Below are 13204 nucleotides of genomic sequence, written 5' to 3'. Positions count from 1 at the left end.
TAAAGCAGAGGCCCTATAGAATAAAATGGTGGATGTTGCAAATTTTTTTGTCACACGGTATTTGCGCACAGATTTTCCAAACGCAATTTTTGCGAAAAAAAATACATTTTTTTTTTATTGCACAAATACACTATATAATTCCAATTTTTTTGGTAAAATTTAAAAGATGATCTTATGCCGAGTTCATAGACACCTAACATGACATGCTTTAAAAATTGCGCATGCCTGCGCAGCGACAACGTATGTACATTTTTGAAAACCTTTAAAAGTCTCTACAGGTTACCACTTTAGACTTACAGAGGAGGTCTACTGCAAGAATTACTGCACTCGATCTGGCGATCGCGGCGATACCTCACATGCATGCTGCAATTGTGGTTTACATATGACACTAGACCACCGCTTGCGTGCGCCATTGCGCGCAAGCACCGGGGGTAAGGGGGGGGGGCTCAATTTTTTTTTTTTTCTTTTGCTTTTTTATGTTATTTTGACACCTTTCCTTTAATTTTTTTTTTTTTTAAATCATTTTTATTGTTATCATAGTGAATTTTAATATCCCCTATGATAGCAATCTGTGGTGACAGGTACTCTTTTTAAAAAAAATTGGGGTCTTTTAGACTCTAGATCTCTCCTCTGACCTTAACGCATCTGACCACACCAAAATTGGTGTGATAAAATACTTTCCCAATTTCCCAATGGCCCTCTTTATTTCTGGCGAAACAGAAGTCATAAAATGCTCGTAGCCTCCGGCATCTTAGGCCATAGAGATGATTGGAGCCATTCTCATCTCCAATTAGCTCTATGGTTAGATAATTGAACCACCGGCTGCACTCTCGGGTTAACCGGTGGGACAGAAGAGCCAGAGAAAAACCATGGAAGGCTGCGGAAGGCGGCGGTGGGGGGGGGGAGGCCCCTCCCACTGCATGTAAAAGCAGTCTAGCGGCCAATTACCTGCTAGAATTGCTTTTACATGTAAGCCGACCGCTGGCTGTAAAAAACGATACCAAGATGATGCCTAAATCTGCAGGCATCATCCTGGTATAACCACTCAAAGTCCAGCAACGTACCAGTACATTGCTGGTCCTTGTTTGGCATATAGGTTTTTTTTTTTTTTTCATGCAGCCTGTGGGCTGAACGGAAAAAAAGAGAACCTATCAGAAATCAGCACATGAATAATGCGTAGTATTACTCATCATTAACCGCCCAAACAACCACCCACTGAATTTAATGATGGGTATACACGACACTATCCACGTATACCAAAATAGGATTTTAACTGCAGTGCTGAAATCAGAAAATCACCACAGCTGCTATCAGCAAAGGTATCCATATATGCTGAGCGCAAACACTGTTTGTGTCAGAATATATAAAATCAATGCGTGGTAGCCGACAAGTACCTGCAAGAGAAACAGGTCACAAAAGAATGAAAAAACAAACAAAGAACATTGAAAAAAGTATAGTAGGAAGGAGTAGAAGGACATATAAAATTACTGACACCACAACAGTTTTTGGATCCTTTTATTTTTCTTTCTAACTGTTCCTTTACTTCTTGATTTGGGAGGGACTGCGATCTTCTGCGATCTTCTCTTCCAGCTTGGGTCTCTCAAAATGTCGATGGACATCCAACATCCTTCGAGACCCTGTGTTTATGTGCCCTACACTGTGTCGTGCTGTACCCTACGCTAATAATCCACTAGTGTATGGTAGCGCTCGAAACATTCCCCGATGCAGAGACCAGGTTGGTCAGGACATTTGGGACAATAATAACGGGTGTCACGCCTAAATCCGCGCTTGCTACAGACACGACATCTTCTTTGGGGCCATCTTTGGGTAGGGGTACTCGGGAGGACATGTGAAAAATGCCTCTCATGCAGCCGGCTCACTGCATCTGGAAGGGGAAGTTGGGCAGGCATGCCTCCTGGGTACAGGTAGGCAAGGATGATCTCTTCCTGGAATTCCCGGAAAGATCCAGTTCGTCCTGACGCCCTGTATAGGACAAAGGCGTTCAGCATAGCCAATTGGTATAGGTAAACAGACACTTTTTTGTACCAGCGTCTGGCTTTACGGGCAACTAAATACGGCGCCAAAAGCTGGTCGTTAAGGTCCACCCCTCCCATATTAAGGTTATATTCGTGGACACAGAGGGGTTTCTCCATAACGCCAGTTGCCGTAGGAATTTGGATCGTCGTGTCTGGGTGAAGGGAGGACAGAACATAAACATCCCGTGTATCCTTCCACTTCACCGCAAGTAATTTGTCCGTTTTCAAGCAGGCTCTCGCCCCCCGACTAAGACGGGAATCTACAAGCCGTTGGGGGAAGCCCCGGCGATTAGGTCGCACGGTGCCACATGCGCCAATTTGTAAATCGAGAAGGTGACTAAATAGTGGCACGCTTGTGTAAAAGTTGTCCACGTACAAATGGTACCCCTTTCCGGATAAGGGTGACACCAAGTCCCAAACGATCTTACCGCTGCTCCCTATGTAGTCTGGGCAGTTGGGGGGGCTCCACACAGCTATCTTTTCCCTCATAGACCCGGAAACTAACTGTATAGCCTGTGGCCCTGTCACACAATTTATACAGTTTGACCCCGTACTTGGCACGCTTGCTGGGGAGGTACTGTTTCATAGCAAGGCGGCCAGTAAATTTAATCAGGGACTCGTCAACGCAGACAACTTGTTCGGGGGTAAACAAGGCTGCAAACCGCTGATTGAAGTGGTCTATGAGGGGCCGAATTTTGTGGAGCCGATCGTATGCAGGGTCTCCCCGAGGACGAGTTCATTGTCGCTGAAATGCATAAATCGCAGAATTTGCTCGTATCTCGTCCTGGACATAGAGGCAGAGTACATGCGCATATGGTGAACTGGGCTAGTGGACCAATATAGCCGCAATTCACTCTGTTTAGTTATGCCCATGTGGAGGGAAAGGCCCAGAAAGATCTTAAATTTGGAAACCGTTATAGGTTTCCAGCCGAATTGTCTGGCAAGGTGTGAATTTGGGTTGGCGGCGATGAACTGTTGTGCATATAAATTTGATTGATCCACAATAGATCTGTAAAGATCTTCCGTGAAGAACAGCTCAAAAAAGTTCAGGGGCGTAAAACCAGCTGTCTCCACGTGGATTCCAGGTTGGGCGGTGAATGGGGGAAGTACTGGCGCTGTAGTATCAGTGGGTTGCCAATTAGGAAATGCCAGCGCATCAGTGAGGGCACTATGGGCTCTACGGGCCTGTCTTCGAATACGCGGTGGCTGCGGGCCACTACTTGTGCTAGCCACCGCACCAGCTTCAACTGCACTTAGGGGACTCGCCACGTCACCAGGTCTTACTGCAGTGCTGGTTGTACTAGGTCCAGGTTGTACTAGGCCGCTGGCGCTTGCCAGGTCGCCAGAAGGATGAGCGGCACTAGTACCCACACTCTGCTCCATACGAGCACCCTGCGATTCCTGCATCACAACAACTTCAGAATGGGGTCGGGTACGCCTGGGTCTAACAGGGACCCATCTGTTGTCGGAGCTATCTGTCAGGGAGCCGCTGCCGTCATCAGGTTCATATACTGACACTAATTCGGTCATTGTAGCTTCCCCTTCGCTATCAGATGACTCGGTCAGCATAAAACTGATAAGCTCTTCATCCCTGTACGAACGTTTGGTCATTTTGGTAACTAAATTTACTCGTACAGTGATGCGACTCACAGGTAATAAAAGCACCTGGTTGTCGAAGATTATTTCAAGCGCTACAAAAAAAAACTGCTAATGCTAGCAGGGATCAGGCCTGACTCTGCTAACACAGCGGTTTTGTGTCTTGTGTTTTTTTGCAAGTGACAGTAATCTATTGATTACTACACTTGCCTGGGTGAAAGGGTTAAACGCAGGTGCTGGCCGGAATCAGTACTGATCGTGCAAACACCGCGTTTTGGGAACCCTAAACTATGGGGGCGCTAGTATAGTTCTGATCAGATCAGATATTGATCTGTTCAAACACTATACTAGAAATGGAAGTGTAGGTGCGTGCGTGTGTGGCAATCAAGGGGTTACTTCTAAACTATGCGCCGGGGATCTGGGGGGGGTGGCGGGGACCCTAAACCTCCTTTGGGAAAGAAACTAGCTAGCGCAACCTCAAGTCACAATGACACCAATACAAAATACAGTAAAAACAGTATATTATGTGTGTATTAGTGCTAATGTGACAGAGGGTGTAGGGGTTAACGGGATGTGATCAGGGGGGGATCAGGGGTTTAAATCTTTATTGGAAGGGACTGGCGGGTATCCTAAGGATAAAAGGAACGGTGGCAAGCGCTAAACCTGGTCACAAGTCACACTTATACGGGTATATAGAAAATGCTATATACTGTATACAGTGTGCGTTGTGGCAGGGGGTGTAGGGGTGATCAGGAGGGGATCAGGGGATTAAATCTTTATTGGGCGGGTGGCAGGGACCCTAAACCTCCTTGGGACACAAACTTAGTCGCCTGCGCTAATTCTGATCACAATGACACTAATACAAATATACAAAAACACAGTATATTACGTTTGTATTAGTGCTGATGTGACAGAGGGTGTAGGGGTTAACTAGCGGTGATCAGGGGGGGATCAGGTGGGATCAGGGGCTTAAATCTTTATTAGGGGGGGGTGGCGGGTAATTCAAGTGGAAAAAGGGGGGTCGCAAGCGCTAGACCTGACCACAAATCACACTTATACGGGTATATAGCAAAATGCTATATACTGTATACGGTGTGTGTTATGGCAGGGGGTGTAGGGGTGATCAGGGGGGGGTCAGGGGCTTAAATCTTTATTGGGCGGGTGGCGGGGACCCTAAACCTTCTTGGGACAGAAACTTAGTCGCCTGCGCTAATTCTGATCACAATGACACTAATACAAATATACAAAAACACAGTATATTACGTTTGTATTAGTGCTGATGTGACAGAGGGTGTAGGGGTTAACTAGCGGTGATCAGGGGGGGATCAGGTGGGATCAGGGGCTTAAATCTTTATTAGAGGGGGGTGGCGGGTAATTCAAGTGGAAAAAGGGGGGTCGCAAGCGCTAGACCTGACCACAAATCACACTTATACGGGTATATAGCAAAATGCTATATACTGTATACGGTGTGTGTTATGGCAGGGGGTGTAGGGGTGATCGGGGGGGGTCAGGGGCTTAAATCTTTATTGGGCGGGTGGCGGGGACCCTAAACCTTCTTGGGACAGAAACTTAGTCGCCTGCGCTAATTCTGATCACAATGACACTAATACAAAAATACAATAACACCGTATATTGCGTTTGTATTAGTGCTGATGTGACAGAGGGTGTAGGGGTTAACGGCGGTGATCAGGGGGGGTCAGGGGAGATCAGTGGGTTAAATCTTTATTAGGGGGGGGTGGGGGGTAATTTGAGTGGAAAAGGGGGGGTCGCAAGTGCTACACCTGTTCACAAATCACACTTATACAGGTATATAGGTATATGCTATATGCTGTATATAGTGTGTGTTGTGTCAGGTGCTGTAGGGGTTAATTGGGGGGGCGATCGGGGGTGAAATGTGCCTATCTAACTGTGTGTGGGTGTGCTTGGTGCAATACTCACAGTAAGATGTGCTCTCCTCTCACGCTGGATCCAAAAAGACCGTTGTGGGGGGAGGGCACATCTCCTCTAAGCCTGTGTTTACATTTCACAGGCTTAGAGGATGATCTGATTGGGCAGGACCGATCAACAGGTCCAGACCAAAAATGATTGGCCTGGACCTGATGACTGATCGGTTCTGAACCCAATCGAGTCATCGTCGGCGGCGGGGACGCGCGGGAGCGCGCACAGGGCCGGCAAATTGTGCTGACGTAGGCCTACGTCAGTTTGCCTGGCCGGGGCTGAGTGCCGACGTAGATCGTCGTGCGCCGGTCTTAAAGTGGTTAAAGAGGTGATGGCAATGTGTTTCCGGTCTGGTAGGAGGAGCTCCATCTCTCAGGGGCTGTCCTGGAAGACTCCTGGAAACAGAGTTACCGGTAAGTTCTAACTCTGATTTTTTTCTATTGGCAATCACCACAGCCAGGAGAGTGGGAGATTTGCAAAGCTTATCCATAAAATAACTTTTTATGTGAATTCTCCAAGACAGGGTGATTCTTAAACCAGATCCACTGTACCTACCCAAGGTAGTGTCATCCTTTCATAGGAATCAAGAGATGGTTCTCCCATCCTTCTGTGAGAAACCTAAATGTGCAAAGAACAAAAATTCCATTGCTTAGATGTAAGAAGATGTCTTCTAGCATATTTAGAAAGAACCAAGGGCTTTAGTAGATCTAGCCACCTATTGGTTCTACATTCTGGACCAAGGAAGGGTTTACAAGCATCAAAACCCTCAATCTCTAGGTGGATTAAACAAGCCATTAGTTTGTCATATAAGGTGTCAGGTACCCTCACACCAACAATGATAGTCTTTTGACTCCTGCAAGACCCAAAAATCGAGCAAGGTTTTTCCTTGTCCCGAGAATTTTCATAATATTGTTAATGACCAATGGCAATGCATTAAGCACGTGCTAGTAGTGCCTAAGTGCTTTAAACGCTGCTATCCCTTTGCTGAGACGGTTTCCAACCGTTGGAAAATACCGCCTAAGGTGGATCATCCTGTGTCTAGATTGAACAAATCTACTATAGTGCCTGTGGAATATTCCCTGGTTTTAACGGATCCTGTGGACAGGCGGGTGGAATCTATTTCTCGTCATCTTCATGTGTTAGCGGGTTCTATCCTAAAACCGTTTTTTGTGTGTTTTGGTGTCAGACAGTTAAGGAATGGGTGAAGGTTCTGAAAGGGAACTTGGATTCTGGTATAGTCCCCCCGGAGCTGATGGAACTTATGGACCAGATGGCCCAAGCCCTGTGTGATGTGTCCTTGGACGCGGCTCCCCTGGTGGCCAGAGTGTTGGCTGTGGGGATTGCCTTGAGACGCAAGGTGTGGCTGAAAAGCTGGTCGGCTGACCAGGCTTTCAAGAAGGCCTTAACAAATCATCCTTTTCTGGGAGAGCGATTATTTAGCAACTTGCTGAATGAGTTAATCAAGGGTCTGACTGGTGGGAAGAGTACTCTTCTGCCTCAATCCTCCAAAGGTAAAGCACCACGTAATAAGTGGGGATCTTCCTCCACTGCTCAGACATTTTTTTTGTCAGTCAGTACGGTTCTGCGAACAAGTCCTCTTCAGCTTGAAGGGGCGCCCTCACCCATTTCTGGAGTGGGTGGATGTCTGCACTTCTTCCAGGAACCCTGGATTTCCTTTGTTCATGACAAGTGGGTTCACAAACTGATTTGTTCCGGGTACAAGATCAAATTCCTGTCCCGGCCGGCTGACAGGTTCTTTCAGTCAAATCTTCGCCTGTCTCCGGATCGTTTGAATTATTCCTGGAGGCTGTGCTGCATCTCCTTGATTGTGCTTGGTGCGGGTGCAGAAGTTTCGAATGGAGTCCATCCCGGTCGGTGATGGCATCTTTGAATCGGGGGGGGGGATTTTCTGACCCCCATCTATATCAAAGATGCGTATTTGCACATCCCTCATCTTCGAGGGACAGCAGTAATTCCTCCACTTTGCGGTGGCAGAGGAGCTTTTTCAGCTTGTGGCGCTACCCTTTGGTCCCGCCTCCGCTCCCAGTGTTTTTACCAACGTGCTGGTCCCGGTGTTGGCCTTGTGACGTGAGAGAGGGATTGCGATCTTGGAATATCTGGACGATCTCCTGTTATGAGCAGATTCTCACTCGGGATCTGTTGGGCGACCTCAATTACGGTTCAGACCCTTCATTTGCTCAATCTCACTCGAGGCCTCTGCAAAAAGATTCTGGCAAAATGGAACAGGGATCCACTGTCGTTGGACCAGAAGATAAGTTTGAGATCTCACGAGGTCGGCTCTATCCTGGTGGATCCAGTTGCCCGCTTGGTGTCAGGGCAAGTCCTTCCTGCCGCTGTTCTGGACAGTGGTCACCATGGACGCCAGCCTGTCAGGCTTGGGTGGAGTGCTAGGGAAGCTGTGTGCCCAGGGGACTTGGTCAACAGATCAGTCTTCCTTAATATTCTGGAGCTCAGAGCGATCAAGCTTTGCCTGTTCCACTGGACGAGTCAGCTACGCGGTTCTCCGGTTCGGATGCAATCGGACAATGCCATGGCTGTGGCTTACATCAATCAAGGGGGCACCAAGAGTGTCCTGGCAGCAAAAGAGGTGGCCGAGATTCTGGTATGGGTGGAAGACAATGTTCCGGCTCTTTCCGCAGTCCACGTTCCTGGTGTAGAGAGTTGGCAAGCAGATTACCTGAGTCGTCAGGTGCTGGATCAAGGGGAATGGTCCCTTCATTCGAAGGTGTTAAGTCTCCTGTGTGCCCGGTGCGGGACTCCGGAGGTAGATAGGTTTGTGTCTCGCCTCAACATAAAAGTCCAGAGGTTTGTGGCCAGGTCTCGGGATCCTCTGGTCGACGCCACAGACTCTTTAGTGGCTCCTTGGAGCCAGCATCGGCTGATTTATGCCTTCCCTCTGCTCAAACTCCTACCGAGGTTTCATTGCAGGGTGGCGGTGGAAGGAGTTTGGGTCATTGTGGTGGCCCCAGACTGGCCTAGTCGTTCTTGGTATGCAGACCTCGTAAAAATGGTCATCGATCCTCCGTAGAGACTTCCTCAGCGGGAGGATCTGCTGTCCCAGTGACCGATCCTTCATCCTGATTTAAGGTCGCTGGCTTTAACGGCATGGCTGCTGAAAGCAAGGTGTTGAGGGATAGAGGTTTTTCTAACTCAGTAATTCCTATACTTTTGAAGGCCAGGAAGTCGACGTCTAGGAAGATCTATCATCCGATGTGGAAATCTTACATTTCATGGTGTGAATTTCTGCAGCTGCACCCTTGCTTGTTCTCTATAGCTAGGGTTTTGGCCTTTTTACAAAAAGGGGTTGAGCAACGGTTGGCTTTGGGCACTATCAAGGGCCAGGTGTTGGCATTGGCCATTTATTTCCAACGTCCATTGGCTACTAATTCCCTGATTCGCACTTTTATTCAGGGGGTGCGCCATCTGGCTTCCCCGCAGAGATCCCCGTTGGCATCTCAATCTGGTTCTGTCCTTCAAAAGCCTCCTTTTGAGAACATTAGGGATATTTCTCTGCTTGCTTTATCCTAGAAGGTTGCCTTTCTAGTGGCAATTACTTCTGCCTGCAGAGTTTCTGAGTTGGCGACTTTGTCCTGTCGTTCACCTTATTTGGTGGTTCACAGAGATAAAGTGGTTCTCCGACCTAATCCGTCTTTACTTCCTAAGTTGGTGTCGGATTTTCATCTCAATGAAGACATTGTGTTGCCTTCCCTATGTCCTAAGCCTAAGTATCCCAAGGAGATTGCCTTACACTCTCTGGATGTGGTTCGGGCGATAAGGGTTTATCTCGTCACTGAGTCTTTTAGAAAACCAGACGCTTTGTTCTTACCGAAGGACCTCGTAAAGGTTTGGCTGTCTGCTGCGACCATATACAGGTCCTTCTCAAAAAAAATAGCATATTGTGATAAAGTTCATTATTTTCTGTAATGTACTGATAAACATTAGACTTTCATATATTTTAGATTCATTACACACAACTGAAGTAGTGCAAGCCTTTTATTGTTTTAATTTTGATGATTTTGGCATACAGCTCATGAAAACCCAAAATTCCCATCTCAAAAAATTAGCATATCATGAAAAGGTTCTCTAAACGAGCTATTAACCTAATCACCTGAATCAACTAATTAACTCTAAACGCCTGCAAAAGATTCCTGAGGCTTTTAAAAACTCCCAGCCTGGTTCATTACTCAAAACCGCAATCATGGGTAAGACTGCCGACCTGACTGCTGTCCAGAAGGCCATCATTGACACCCTCAAGCAAGAGGGTAAGACACAGAAAGAAATTTCTGAACGAATAGGCTGTTCCCAGAGTGCTGTATCAAGGCACCTCAGTGGGAAGTCTGTGGGAAGGAAAAAGTGTGGCAAAAAACGCTGCACAACGAGAAGAGGTGACCGGACCCTGAGGAAGATTGTGGAGAAGGACCGATTCCAGACCTTGGGGGACCTGCGGAAGCAGTGGACTGAGTTTGGAGTAGAAACATCTAGAGCCACCATGTACAGGCGTGTGCAGGAAATGGGCTACAGGTGCCGCATTCCCCAGGTCAAGCCACTTTTGAACCAGAAACAGCGGCAGAAGCGCCTGACCTGGGCTATATAGAAGCAGCACTGGACTGTTGCTCAGTGGTCCAAAGTACTTTTTTCAGATGAAAGCAAATTTTGCATGTCATTCGGAAATCAAGGTGCCAGAGTCTGGAGCAAGACTGGGGAGAGGGAAATGCCAAAATGCCTGAAGTCCAGTGTCAAGTACCCACAGTCAGTGATGGTCTGGGGTGCCATGTCAGCTGCTGGTGTTGGTCCACTGTGTTTTATCAAGGGCAGGGTCAATGCAGCTATCTATCAGGAGATTTTGGAGCTCTTCATGCTTCCATCTGCTGAAAAGCTTTATGGAGATGATTTCATTTTTCAGCACGACCTGGCACCTGCTCACAGTGCCAAAACCACTGGTAAATGGTTTACTGACCATGGTATTACTGTGCTCAATTGGCCTGCCAACTCTCCTGACCTGAACCCCATAGAGAATCTGTGGGATGTTGTGAAGAGAAAGTTGAGAGACGCAAGACCCAACACTCTGGATGAGCTCAAGGCCGCTATCGAAGCATCCTGGGCCTCCATAACACCTCAGCAGTGCCACAGGCTGATTGCCTCCATGCCACGCCGCATTGAAGCAGTCATTTCTGCAAAAGGATTCCCGACCAAGCATTGAGTGCATAACTGAACATAATTATTTGAAGGTTGACTTTTTTTGTATTCAAAACACTTAGTTTTTATTGGTCGGATGAAATATGCTAATTTTTTGATTAAGGAATTTTGGTTTTTCATGAGCTGTATGCCAAACTCATCAATATTAAAACAATAAAAGGCTTGCACTACTTCAGTTGTGTGTAATGAATCTAAAATATATGAAAGTCTAATGTTTATCAGTACATTACAGAAAATAATGAACTTTATCACAATATGCTAATTTTTTGAGAAGGACCTGTACAGATGGATCAGGCAGACGGTTGTTCAGGCTTATTCACTAAATGGTCAGGTTACTCCTTTCCCTGTGAAGGCGCATTCTACTAGAGCGCTGAGTTGCTCTTGGGCTTTTAGTCATCAGGCCTCAGTAGTGCAAGTTTGTTAAGCAGTGACTTGTGCACACTTTTTTACAAAATTTTACAAGGTAGATTTGTTGGCATCTTTGGATACTTCTTTTGGCCGCAAGGTTTTGCAGGCTGCTGTTTCATAAGAGAATCATTATTTCTCTTTAGGGGTTTTTTCTTTAATGGGTGAGCTCCTGTTCCTCATTGAGCTTCATGGTACCTAATTGGCTAATTTTAGCCTTCAGAGTTTACGTTTACTATCTGGTTGCGTTCTCCCCACCCCTCATGCCTACACTGCTTTGGGATGTCCCAATGGCTAAGAAGTATGAGAGCTGCGTCTGCCAATGGACGATACAGAAAACTATAAGAACTTATCGTAAAATCCTTTTCTCGAGTCCATTGATGGACGCAGCACCCACCCCTCTGATATGGGTATTGTCGTCTTTCACTGCTTGCAACAAAACTGTTCGCTGGAGCAGGGTGTGTGGGGTTATGCCTATAGGGATAGCCCCGTGGGCGTAGTGAATAGTTTTGTTTCTTGCCTAGTACTACTCCTGCAGGGGGCACCATAACCCAATGGCTAAGAAGCATGAGCGCTACGTCTGTCAATGGATTCAAGAGAATAGGATTTTACAGTAAGTTCTTACAAAAATCCAGTTTTTACTCAGATAAGGCACTAGGGGATTGCGCCTTCCCCTTTGTTTTTTTACATATATCTGTAGTGTTTATCTCCAAAGCTCTGAGTGACATGTCTTTCTGCTGCTCTGTTCTTCTGTTATCAGCAGAGTCACATCTGTTCTCAGTTACCCAAGACAGCAGCATGAAATTTGTGTAGGGGAGGGTGCCTAGAGATAGATGAGCAGAGAGCTTGTCTATTTACAGTACAATTCTACATGTTCCTTGGTACCTCTGCCTATGTGGAAGGGGGGGGGGGGGTTGAACCTTTACGCCAATCAGTTTACACATTGTATGCCCAGACCCCACACCCACTGCAGAATGAGTAACCCAGATTTCTAACACGATATGTACTTTCTAAAGAATGTAGAAAGGGGAAGACAGCAGATATACTGTACAAGTAAAACTTATGTAGGGACATTTGTTTCATATCGGTAGATCTGAGGCTATTCACTTCACTGGGTATAGGAGAGGGTTTACGACCACTTTAAGCTGTATGATTATCTTGCATGATATTGAAATGCATTTACGTTTGGTGCACTTATAGAAAAATACATACAAGGCAGATATTTTTGTAACTAAAGTTTCTAAATGTTTTTTTTTTTTTTAACCCTTACAGGTTAAGCCCTCTCTTGATGAGGCCTTTGTTATTCAGGAACAAAACGTGGCCTTGAACTTCATAGGTTCCAGGGGTGCGAAGCCTGGTGTCACAAAAGAAAAAAGAATCAAATATGCAAAAGAAGTTCTTCAGAAAGAAATGCTTCCTCACGTCGGTGTCAGTGACTTTTGTGAGACTAAAAAAGCCTACTTTTTGGGGTATGGTTTGATTACTTTTGTTAGTGAGCATTGCCGTTCTATAGCAGTCATTTTAAATACTGTGGTATGAAAGTTGGCCATTATACATGAGATTGTTTGGTACAGCCTGCTATATGAAGTTTATCACCATAGCAGATGCCCTAAGGCTAAGTGCTCTCAGTGATCACATAATTTTGACACATTAGCTGTATGTTGACAAAATTAATTTAATCAATTCCCCCCCCTGAAGCCATTTTTAAAAATTTTCACACAAATTTAAAATCCGCATTTTTGGCAATAAATATGCTTAAAAACCTTAGAATATTTATAGGAATGGAAGACAGATTTTCCTCTGAACTCTATCTTCCGTTACTAGAAATATTCTAGGGTTTTTAAGCATATTTATTGCCAAAAAAAGGAGAAAAGACAGGGAGGGCTAATATTGAGTCTGAAACATTTCCTAGGTTATCATCCCAGCCCAATCCAGTGTCTCTAGCTGAATGAGCCAAGTAATTGTTGGTATTGGAGAATTGAGCCAAGTAAGTGTTGGTTGGAAAATTTAAA

At 46.0% G+C, this 13204-nt stretch overlaps 1 protein-coding gene across 2 annotated transcripts in view; it reads left to right on the top strand.

The window, feature by feature from the left end:
* The window catches only part of POLR2B (RNA polymerase II subunit B), an 837536-nt gene that overhangs the window by 221204 nt on the left and 603128 nt on the right, over positions 1–13204 (top strand). For both annotated transcript variants that reach the window (XM_082254374.1, XM_082254373.1), the window contains one exon: positions 12465–12661. In XM_082254374.1, the coding sequence (XP_082110500.1) occupies positions 12465–12661 (197 nt within the window). The remainder of the gene's footprint in view (positions 1–12464; positions 12662–13204) is intronic.

Source organism: Pelophylax lessonae (assembly GCF_965119305.1).
Source record: "Pelophylax lessonae genome assembly, chromosome: 1".
Lineage (NCBI taxonomy): Eukaryota > Metazoa > Chordata > Amphibia > Anura > Ranidae > Pelophylax > Pelophylax lessonae.
The sequence above is the reverse complement of the archived record's forward strand: the minus strand, read 5'-3'. Positions and strand labels throughout refer to the sequence as shown.